The 12,160-nt window shown below is 41.2% G+C and overlaps 1 protein-coding gene across 1 annotated transcript in view; it reads right to left on the bottom strand.

Moving 5' to 3' along the window:
• vegfc (vascular endothelial growth factor c) overlaps positions 1-12,160 on the bottom strand; it is an 87,340-nt gene that overhangs the window by 33,524 nt on the left and 41,656 nt on the right. Inside the window, exon 4 of the mRNA XM_084932340.1 lies at positions 4,377-4,516. Coding sequence (XP_084788466.1) covers positions 4,377-4,516 — 140 coding nt within the window. The remainder of the gene's footprint in view (positions 1-4,376; positions 4,517-12,160) is intronic.

The following is a 12,160-nucleotide window of genomic DNA, read 5'->3' as shown; positions in this document are numbered from 1 at the left end:
CCTACACTATCTTTTGGTCTTTAGATAGAGATAAACAATGGCTTAGGTTTTGTCTGAAAATATACCCCTAATTTCCTTCGGGATTAATAAAGTATTCTGATTCTGATTCTGATTTTCCTGATTATGAGAGTGATCTTGTTTTTATGGGGTTGTAAAAGAAACATAGTCCACCAATCTCCACTGTTTGGGCTGTTTGAATGGGTGCAAATACATTGAGATTTTTGCACATTACATGTAGCACATTAGAGCCTCTGTTGTGGTGGTTCATTGTCTTAGATTCTGGCATTAACACAATTACTATTTATTCCTTCTAAATAAACTACTTTGTAAGTATTGTTTGAGCACAGGAAATGTGGTTGCAGGATATGGAATTCAAGAGGCTAGAGTTCATATTTTGAGGCAGGAGGTAGTCAGTGGGGCAAACTTTTGTCCAAAGGCTTCCTAGCAGGTAAATTGTCATGCTGGTTTCTGTCATCTAGTCACTTCTATGACTAGAAGTGACTGTCTTTTAAAAAACATACACATGACAATCATAGATACATTTTTTTGTTACTGTAGCAGGATAAAGAATAAAAATGGTACAGTGTACAATAAATAAACGCCATATTCCAAGTGCTATAGGCCTTATACTATGAGAATTTTTTCCTGAGTGATGAGTAAAAGGTAGAAGTGCAACCGAGCAGTGCAAATTGCATTAACACGTAATATGTATACCATAAAGAAGAAACAACTGCAAAAGGGTATAATGCAGAAATACATGGGGGCAGGGATACCTCAGTAGGTAGAGTGGTCGCCCCATGATCGGAAGGTTGGGGGTTCAAATCCACTGAACAGCTACCCTGAGGGACCCCTGAGCAAGGTACCGTCCCTACATACTGCGCCCTGGGTGCCTGCTTAGTGGCTGCCCACTGCTTCACTGAATGAATGGGTCAAATCCAGAGAAAAACAAGTAATTTCCCCATGGGGATCAATAAAGTATACATTATTATTATTATTATTATTATTACATGTATGAAAAAGTATGTGTGAAAACATTTGCCTAACAGGTGTGTTCTGTCGGGCATACGTTTCTGTGGCATGCCTGTCACAGAAAGAAGAATTATGTTACAGCTTTACAGAGAATGGTGGGAATGATTTCCTGAGGTGTTCTTTTTAGTAGCAGGGTTAAATCACAAGTGGGAAGGATTTCTGATGGCTCAGTAGTGTTGAATGGAGTGGTTGAGATGGATTGTCCATGAGGGAGAGCAGTTTGTTCAGTGAACAATGATAGTTTGCATGTGACTGGACATATGCAGACTGCACAAGTAACTTACCCCACCTTTTAGTGGTCATAATTTTGGCTTATATGTGTGCATTTAGCCAATTTATTATATAATATGTAAACAAATAACAACATGTAATGAACATTAAATAAAAAGTTCTGATATAATGTTCTCCAGGAGAACTTTAAAATGATTTTAAGGGAGGCTGGGGACATTGAGTCCAAATGACCTCTGTTTGAGGCTGCTGCGAAGGAGTTGGGGCTACAAGGTGGTTGGTGCCTGTCGTGGTGGTAATTCCTAAATGAGATGTGGACCAGCAGGCCAAGCGGAATGCAGCTAAAGTAATAGTTTAACCAAACCCCAGGTGAGGGAGGAGTTTGGTGAGACAAGGAAAAAGACTTTCAGCCTGCCTCAAAACAATTTTGGGCAAACCATCAGGAGACTCAGGATGGGAAAGAGGTATTCTACTCACATGGTGTATAGTGTAGGTGGGATGTTGCTGACTTCAACTGACAAGACAGTCGGGCGGTGGAAGGGAGTATCGGGATGAGGGGGAAGACTTGCCCATCACTAGGGCAAAATCATTGAGGCAGTTAAACAACTCATTGGTGTTTGGGTTTCTGGGGTGAATGAGGTTTCTGTCAATACAGTTTCTGAAGGCCCAGAATGTTGCAGGGTTGTCCTGGTTGACGCAACTCTACTCCATCATGTGGCACTCTGGAGTGGTTCCTCTGGATTATCAGACTGCTGTGGTCGTCACCATCTTTAGGATGGGGTATCAGAGGGTTAACTACAGGGAAATTATACTCTTCAGCCTCCCTGGGACGGTCTATGGCAGGGTACTGGAGAGGAATGTTAATCCATCTTTCGAACCTCAAATAAAGGGGGAACAATGCGATTTTTGTTCGCTGGTTGCTGAACATTTGATTAGTTCTTTATCCTCTCAAGGATATATAAGACTGTGTGTGAATTTGCCCAACCACTCTACATGTGTTTTGTTGATTTGGAGAAGGCACTCAACTTGGTCCCATGGAGTATCCTGTGGGAGGAGCATGGGAAGCATGGGGTGTCTGGCCTGTTGCTATTAGCCATTTGAGCTCTGTAATTGTTGCAGGAGCTTGGTCCACATTGTCAGCAATAACTCATTCCTGGTGGGTGTTGGACCGAGTGAGGGCTGCGCTTTGACACCAGTTCTGTTCATAGAGAATTTCTAGGCATATCCAGGTAGATGGCCAAGTGGCTTCAGAATATTGTCTTTGATTTTGCAGATAATGTGGTTCTGCTGGGCTCATCAGCTGGTGGCCTCCAGCTCGCACTGATTAAGGGGAGAAAGGAAGAGGAGATTGACAGGTGGATTGGGGCCACGGCTGCAGTGATGAGGACATTGCATCAGGTTATTGTAATTAAGGGAAGAGATGAGTGTAAAAAAGCAAAACCCTACCCTAGCCTAGCTTATTATCACAAGATCTGAGTACTGAGATCTGGTGAACACAATAAATGAGATCCTGGATACAAGCGGTGGTAAATAAGCTATCTCCGAAGGGTGGCTCTCCCTTAAAGAGGGTGAGGAATTCAGCCATCCAAGAGTGGTTTAGAGCAAATTCACAACTCCTACACATGGAAAGGTGCCAGTCAAGGTGGTTCAGGGATCTGACTAGAATCCCTCCTGGATGAGGTGCTTCGGGCATGCCCCACCAAAGGAGGCCATGGGACAGACCCACGACACGCTGAAGAGATTACCTTTCTCAGCTGGCCTGGGAATGCCTGGAGGTGTCTGGGGAGAGGGAGGTCCTTGCTTAGGCTGCTGCCCCCACGACCCAGCCCTGGATAAGCAGCAGAAAATAGATGGATGGATTGATGGAAGAAATCTTGGTTCTCACCGTCAATCGTTTCCAATATGAAAAGTACACCTCTGTTTCAGGTAATGCTCCACAGCGTAAGCCACTTTGTCTGCACCTAAGTAGATCACATTTGGCTGAACAAAGTAAAAAACATTTGTCACTGTAAATATGCGGATTTGTGTTAAATTATTTGCCATTTTATTCCATTCTATAACAGCAGTGTTTTCAAAAGACACAAACTGGCAAGAAGAACTTGCTAAGAGAATTCCAAGGGTCAGCTGGTCATAAATCCCAGCATGCATCATGCAGGTATAAGCACAGGAACATACAAATGCCATAGTTAACCTAGAAAAGGTTAAAGGTCTTAAATAATCAGGCCCCATCTTATCTTAATGACCTTGTAGTACCATATCACCCTATTAGAGCACTTCGCTCTCACACTGCAGGCCTACTTGTTGTTCCTAGAGTATTTAAAAGTAGAATGGGAGGGAGAGCCTTCAGTTTTCAGGAACCAGTGGAACCAGCTTCCAGTTTGGATTCGGGAGACAGACACTATCTCTACTTTCAAGATTAGGCTTAAAACTTTCCTTTTTGCTAAAGCATATAGTTAGGGCTGGACCAGGTGACCCTGAATCCTCCCTTAGTTATGCTGCAATAGACGTAGGCTGCCGGGGATTCCCATGATGCATTGAGTTTTTCCTTTCCCGTCACCTTTCTCACTCAGTATGTGTTAGTAGACCTCTCTGCATTGAATCATATCTGTTATTAACCTCTGTTTCTCTTCCACAGCATGTCTTTCATCCTGTTTTCCTTCTCTCACCCCAACCGGTCGCAGCAGATGGCCCCGCCCCTTCCTGAGCCTGGTTCTGCCGGAGGTTTCTTCCTGTTATAAGGGAGTTTTTCCTTCCCAATGTCGCCAAAGTGCTTGCTCATAGGGGGTCATATGATTGTTGGGTTTTTCTCTGTACCTATGAAGCGCCTTGAGGCGACTTTTGTTGTGATTTGGCGCTATATAAATAAAGTTGAATTGAATTGAATTGAAAAATTTGCAATGTGTTGAATTGCAACACCTGCTGTAGATACACACAGTCCAGGAACCAACCATCGTCATAATAGAATGAAACCACCACTGGAAAAGCAAAGGCTGTTTTATTCCTTTTCACACACAAACACACACACACACACATATGCGCGCGCGCTGGGTTATTAAGTCAGATCTTGTAATAATTAGCACATACAGCTAATCTGTGTATGTACATTGACAGAGACTTACTCAGGCAATGCTCTTCTGATGATGCTGTGAACTTGCTTGTAGATATCCAGTTTGGACAGACAGCTGCACTGGGTGTGGTTGGCCACACTGATGGTCACTGGTTTCGTCCCTTGGGTGATTGGCACTCTGATCTCAAACAGCTGCAAAGAGTTGTAAAGAAGCAACGTGAATTAAAAGAATGTATATTGATGTGCACTGTAAAGAATAGCAATGCACATCCTATCAATTTGTCAAGGAGAGTATCTCAAAAAACTCAATACAATGGTACATTACAATGTGAAATAGCTACTACGGTAATGGTCTATACTCATTCAGAAGATAAGGGCCTTCTCTAAACAACTATTCAGGAATGGAAACATAGTCTAAGGCCTAAAACCTATTGGCTTTATTTTTCTTTTACTAGTTTGGGGATCACAATATAACTAGAGAATAACTAGCCTGTGTTACATGTGGTTTATGTGTTTTGAAAATGAATTAAAAGAAAGAGAAAAAGTCTAAAGCCCCATACACTTATAAAATAATTTGCTTGCCAGACATCACTTGGTAGCTAGTGAACATTCAAGGCTCCAGTGGCGTAGGTAACCCTCAAATGGATTTACCACCCAGTCAAATGTCAATCAGTGCCATCCTTCACTCCCAAATATAGTCTGTTCAGCTGCTCCATCACACTTAAACTTGCACATCAAAGGTTCAGTGTGTAAAATATCACAGCTAGATCCTAGTAGGTTGCAGATCACAGTTAACTGAATTCTTTTTTCATACACCTCAGATTTCAAGTGCAATAATGCTGAGCACATTGGGCACTGTAAGACAAACACATTTCAGTCAGCCAAGAGAGATCAAGAACATTACATTTAGACTGTAACACCTGCGGTTGGCCACTTTGGATTTCCCCATAGCAGTGCTTCTACTGCTTCTACAAAGATCACCAAAAAAAATTTGGCTTCAATTCATTACCAGTACTTTGGTTTGGATCACTTTTTTCTCAGTATATAGTAGTATATCATATATATCATGTATCAAATCACAGAGTACAAATGAGTAGAACTGTCCAAACTTTGACTGGTACTGCATTTGCATCACCTTATCCCCAATCTCCTCTAAACTTCCTTTCATTGTGGCATTGTGTGATTCTGAGTGAGGCAGTTTAGCCAGCTTTACTTTGCTAAACAGTCAATCTGGTGAGCATTCTGGTACAGCATACCCAGGTACCAGTAAGTACTTTTCTACACTGCCAGTTGTAGTGTTGTAAAAAAAATAAAAAATATGATTCAGTGAATACAGTGAAGTATCTGTATAACATCTTTTGCCTGGTCAATGCACAAAGTTGCAATTTGACCGAGAGAGGACAACAGCAATAAGATGTTAGTTTTCACTGGCTGAAAGAGGGGCCAAGTGCAAATTATACTGCCATTTTAAAATAAGATTTGCTCTGATTATGCAGTATGAAAGCTCAATGTGTGGAGAAGGGCATAGTGGACAATTTTAAGATACCAATTCCACAGCCACAATTTGTACAGCGGGAATGGCTTCTTAATTTTTTACAAGAGAGCAAAAAAGAGCAAAAAAATGTTTTCTGTAAAGGAAACATTTTGTTCTCTCAGCTTTTGAACAATGACATTTTTTATTAAATTGTGCCTTTTGTATCAAAACAGTGGATTTTAATCCAATCAAAGATGTGCAGATTCTGCAAACAAGTGCAGCATTTCAGCTTTAGTTCAAAGGTTTAACAAAGCATTTGCATTATTTAGAAATTTTTATACATCTTTAATCACAAAAAAAAGTATTTTTGATTGCAGACTCTGACAATGTAAACAAGGAATCTGAATCTGTGTTATTTCAGTTATTACATTATATATAGTATAGTCTGATGATGTCTAAGGCAGGAGAAGGAAGGGAAAAGAGGGATAGGGGTACAATAAAATGATAGAGTGCAAATAGAAATACACAATATATTGCCAACTGGTCCTGTAAGAAAAGAAAACAAAGAAAGATACAGCACCAGGACCACAGAAATTAGAAAATACACAGATACATAAATCAAGAGTGTTGTAGTGTGAGTGGGAGAGAGTTTGTGTTAGAATGCCTGTCTTTGTCACAAATGTACTTAATAACAAGGGTGGGAAGCCTCAACAATGCCCCCCAGAAGCCAGAGGCAGACAGACATGGAACCAGGACAACTGCACCATCCGCAGCCTCCAAGAGTACTGAAGACTCAAGGCCACACATCTTGGCGACAACCGCACACCCATTCCAGCAGAAGGAGGGAGGCCCCGATGGGCTTCCCACGGCCAAAGGGTGAGAATCCCAGAGAGTCAGGGGCAACGGGCAGTCAACCCTGCTAGAGCCTAGCCACCCTGGTACGAGTCGGAAAGGACCACCCAGCACCCGGCAGCGTCAGAAGGTGATTTTTTTCAGGGGCTCCTCCATTGCGTTTCCCTGTGTAGACCTGCAAGTTACATGCATAAGATGAACCAGCATCACAGGCGCCCAAATCTTTATACCATGCTTGGCAGGCTTAGATGGTATATACTGGGCAGCAGCCCTGAAATGGCATCAGCTGCTCATCAACGATGACATTGGGGCCAGGGTTGTAAAACAGTTGAGACCGGCCGCTCATTTGCCCCACACCATCCTGATGGCAGCTAGCTTGTCTCTCTGCCGTCAAGCTGGTCTATGATCATGGTCATCAAAACGGATGGTCCTGGAAATTATTTTGAAAGTTTTCAGAGACATCCTGGTCCAAAAAAGATCTCTGCCAGTTTCTTCATCCTGCAGGGATTCTGTGGTCTCCCATTTGGACCTGAAAACACCAGCAAGGATAAGAACCCCAAAGTAAGCATCCAAATCGGTTTTGTCCAAGACTTTCCATGTCTTTCCAAAAACTCTGCTTCCTTTAAATTGGTGCAATCCAGGATGATTTTCTTGATAGGGTATTGCATGCAAAGGTCAAAAGAAGACTTGATGTCTTTTGCATGACTGCCCAGCGTGTAGGTTCTGGTATCATTCGAATCACATTGGCTCACATTGGTTCATTTTTTAAGCAGGAAGACCATTCAATTTTGCCATCTTTTACCATCCATACGGTGTTATTTGCAAGCTGCTGACAGTGTGCTCACTGGTCTTGGGGCTGGCTGCTCCCTGCTGGTCTTGGGGCTGGCTGCTTGCAGGCTGGTCCTGAGGTTTGAAGCTTGCTAAACTTTAGAGCTGGCTGATGCTCATCGTCCTCTTCAATCCTCACATTCTTAAACTTTTTCCTCTGCATCGCCATCAAAACCCTCTGTCTCTTCGAATAGCAACTGTAAGGCAGTCTGAACAGAGAATCGCTTTGCCATCTTGATCAGGTGTGGAACCACAATGAGATATTTATAGTGTCAGGTCCCCAGTATTCATTCCTGCAAGACAAAGGGTGAAACGTGTGGGAATGTGTGTGCAGACAGTGTTGGGTGCTCCAATTTTGCAACTTTGTGCGGGAACAGCACTGGTGGGTCACACCTGGGTCAATTCACAATGCTTTACTTTCTCCTTCTCTCTCTCTTTCACACACACACACACACACACACACACACACACACACACACAAGCCCAGAGAGGAGGAAGGAGAAATGAGGGTACACAGGACCTATGATTTCCACACTTCCACTAGCCACGGGTCCAGTGGACCTGAAGACCTTGCCTGTTTCTTTCTGACTGCCCAGACTCATTCATGGCCAGTTTACAGTACCATGCATCAGCTGCACATGCTCGCAGGTGCTGGAGCTCAAGCAGATATCAAAGACGTTTAACAGGAACGACTACTCGGTCACTGAATCCCCAGGTGTCCGTGTCCATGTCTGAGTATAATCTAGGGTTAAGTGTTTTAAAGTATGTGTGCTCTTATGTGATGCATCAGAAACTACAACACAGTTTCTCTATATGGTTAGTGGTAATGTCTTGAATGAGTTTTAAAAACCTGCCAGTGTAGATTCTGTGTCACATTTTAAATCAAATTGTGTTTACAGGTTCTGAAAAAACAAGTCTTGTTTGAAGCATAGGGATTCTAATTAGCACTTTTAATTCTTATTCTTATTTTTATTTTCATGTCTATTTAAGCGTAATTTATGACAGTATGTTTGCACTGAAGCACCGCAGCAATTTCCTAATGTTGTAAACCTGCTCAACATTTGGCAATAAAACCCTTTCTGATTCTGATTCTTTGAAATATCTTCTAGTGATTTATGACAGCATTAAATTTAGCACACTGGCAGCACCGTGGCACGGTGGTTAGCACTGTTGCCTCAGAGCAACAAGGTCCTGACTTTGACTCCACCATCTGGCTGCGGCCTTTCTGCGTGGAGTTTGCATGTTTTCCTCGTGTGTGTGTGTGTGTGGGTTCTCTTTGGGTACTCTAGCTTTCTCCCACAGTCCAAAGACATGCAATTCAATCCATCAATCAGTCTTTATTAACAGACCTTATGTCCATAGTTAAAGCCATAATATACATAAAATTAATTTTGGTTTAATCAATTTAACCAAAAATCTATTTCAATATAACCTAACCCCAATTTTAAAAAAAAATGGGGTTAGGTTAAATGATGATTCTAAATTGCCCATAGATGTGAATGTGAGTGCAAACTGTTATCTGTTTCTATGTGCTAGACCTGTTCAGGGTGTACCCCCCTCCCTCTCGCCCTATGACAGCTGGGATAGGCTCCACCCCACTCCACCTCTCAGACCCTGATAAGTAAAAGCGGAAGAGAATGAATAAATGATTTATGTCAACATGAAATTTATCATACTTGCAGTGAAAACAGAGAAGCAATTTACTTTCATATTTATGACAACTATTCATTAATCTGGGCTTAAAATAAACTAATGAAAAGTTGCATGAAAAAATGGCATACAATATACACCCAAATACAGTGAGCAACAGTTACATTCACATTCTTCTGTGGCATAGTTAACTTCCTGTGCTGAGTGAATCCACTAAAACAGTTCATCTGACAAAAACCTATCACCTCAGAATGCTACCCCCCGTTCATTCAAGCAGTTATAGGAAATGAATAACACAGCTGACTTAAAACAATAAGCCATCCTACAATTCATAACTGAGTCCATAAAAACAGCTATGTGACAATTAGAAGGTGGGGGAATATACTCTTTGTTTCAAGGTGAGTGAAAATCCAATGAACCACTTGGTGCCTCTGCTTTAACACAAACTGACTTTTGATCAGGTGCAAGCCCTCTGTTTTATTTGGGTTTTTTTGCACTTTCATGTCTGCATACAAACCCACTGCACCCACTTTGCTATGGTTAAGGAGAAACAAGTTCAGGTAAACTTTTGCAATTCTGGCACATTTTTTAAATATAAAACTCTTCTTGACTTTTCAGAATCTTAGATTCTGAAGGAAGGAACGCCTCAAAATTACAAGTAGAAAACATCAGAAACATATTTATGCTATGCTTCTTTCGGTTTGCAAAGTGCAATTAATCAATGGACATTTAAGTATCATACAAAAGTCCAATTTTTGTTGTGATTAATTCAGTCCCAACGGAGGAACAACAGAAGTCCTAAATAAGTTGATTGAATACATCAGTTAGAATGATATGTGCAATGTTTCATTTAAGAAATACTAAACATGTGCTTATACCAGATGTTTGTCTTAATCAGTTCGTTTTTAAATAAAACTTAGGTAAAAGTTTACAAGCAACTTAGTTATTTCTTATTCATCACTAGTATGTTGGAGGCAGATACCATGAATATGAATATGAGTATAACTTTATAAAACAAAATGCATTTGAAACAAAATGTCTCTTGTGGCTAAAAACTCCAGTGAACTAAAATGTCAGCTAATCTTGCATTTAGGTCATTTTGAAACCTACACTCAAGATTATGTTTTTCTACTGCTGCTGTTGTTATGATGATAACCTCTCCAACTGTGCTCATTGCCACATAGTTTCTAATAGAAATATGAAACCAAAAATCAAAGCCTGGCTACAGTGTTTATTAGGGATGGGTACCGGTATCCGGTGCCATGATGGCACCGGTTCTGACATAAACGGTAGTAACCAGACCGAAAAGCAGCGCACATTTCGGTGCTTTATTTCGGTGCTTTTTTTTCCTGAGCTGTGATACACTTTAGAATCTAGCCAATCATTTTACGTTTCCGAGGATAGTAGGCGGGTCCAGGTACGTACGTTCTTTTAGAGCAGAGCTACAGATTAAAAATGCCCAAGGAGGACCGGTCAAATGTATGGCTGTACTTCACGGCAAAATATGCAAACTCAGCAGCCTGCAACAAGTGCTTTAAGCTGATACTGTGATACTGTCAAAGGAGGTAACACCTCAAATCCGATGAAACACCTGGCGACGCATAGCGTTTTTTTTAAAAGCCGAGAAATGCGCCGTATTTGATAGCTTGCTGCGAGACCTCACTCCGTGCACATCTACTGCGGGTGGGTTGCCAGTTATCGGACCCGGAACAACATCCCCCAAAAACCCGAAGAATAGAGTCCTGGCCCCTAGCCCTGCCAGTGTAGCAGAAATGATGACGGATGATGATGCAGCAGCAGCCGTTCTTGTCTGCGTGAGTAGCGTAATGTTGTTCGTGTGTAATTTACGTTGAGTAGGCTAACCACGTTATTACATTAATGCATGTAAGGTGAACTAGCAAACATCATCATAGCTACATGCGGCTGTCTTCTTGTTTGATGGCAGATGCTCCCTTCACCCTGGCCAAAAAGGCTAAAATGACCAAAGAAAAAGTGGAAAACAGTTAAACATGAGAGGTTTTTGGATAAAGTTTGTGTTTTTTCCATTGTTTAAGCACTGCTTCCAGCCAAGAGTGATGCCATATATGCCCCATAGCTGCAGAAAAGGCTAACATTGTTATCTTTTTACAAAAAAACAGCTGAACATGAGAGGTTTTTGGACAAAGTTGGTGTTCTCCATTCGCTAAGCACCGGTTTGAGTACCGTTTAAGCACCGGCACCGTTTCAAAAGTACCGGTTTGGCACCGGTATCGGATAAAACCTAAACGATACCCATCCCTAGTGTTTATTGCATCCCACAAAATGAAAAGGCTACAATAAAAAAGAAAAAATATATTATTTGTGATTTTGTAGGAATTGAAGTACAGAGCAGCAGTCTTAAAATCACTGAACATCTAAGAAATGTGTCTAATTAGATACAACATGCATATATAAGTAAAAATGTAGTGAAAGCTGGGCCGCTAATGATGCCTGCTGAAAGCTTTAGGATAACAAACTCAACAACACAGTGCTATATACAACATTTGAATGTACATTTTGTGTTCTGTGCTAGTTCAGTGGTGACGTCTGATTCAGTAGTTTGTGGCGTTGTTGTTATTTAAACAAGTTTAACTTTTGTTGCATGAGGTACACAAATAGAACACAACAAAATACCCTGTTAAGAAATATTATCCACTATGATATTTGAGACCTATTAGCAATGTAGTGTAGTGACTTCAGCAAGATAAATAGGAGAACCTCAAAGTGGCTTTGTACTAAATAATGGCCAATTATGCTCATTTAATAATGTCAATTAGAATAAAAATCCTAATTCTAATAAAGGTCTGCTACCTCCTCCAGTTAAAGTATAAAGATACAGCAATATGTATTTAAAGAAACAGAGTAGAATTTCCCCTGAGAGGCATTGCAGAGTGTGAACGTGAAAAAAAATCATCATACTTTAACACAAAATGTGTCATACAGGGTGGGCCATTTATATGGATACACCATAATAACATGGGAATGGTTGGTGATATTAAAGTCCTGTTTGTGGC

The sequence above is a fragment of the Perissodus microlepis genome, chromosome 6 (assembly GCF_051167445.1).
Source record: "Perissodus microlepis isolate ML-2025 ecotype Zambia chromosome 6, ASM5116744v1, whole genome shotgun sequence".
Classification (NCBI taxonomy): domain Eukaryota; kingdom Metazoa; phylum Chordata; class Actinopteri; order Cichliformes; family Cichlidae; genus Perissodus; species Perissodus microlepis.
Note: the sequence above shows the minus strand (reverse complement) of the source record. Positions and strands in the feature narration are given on the sequence as shown.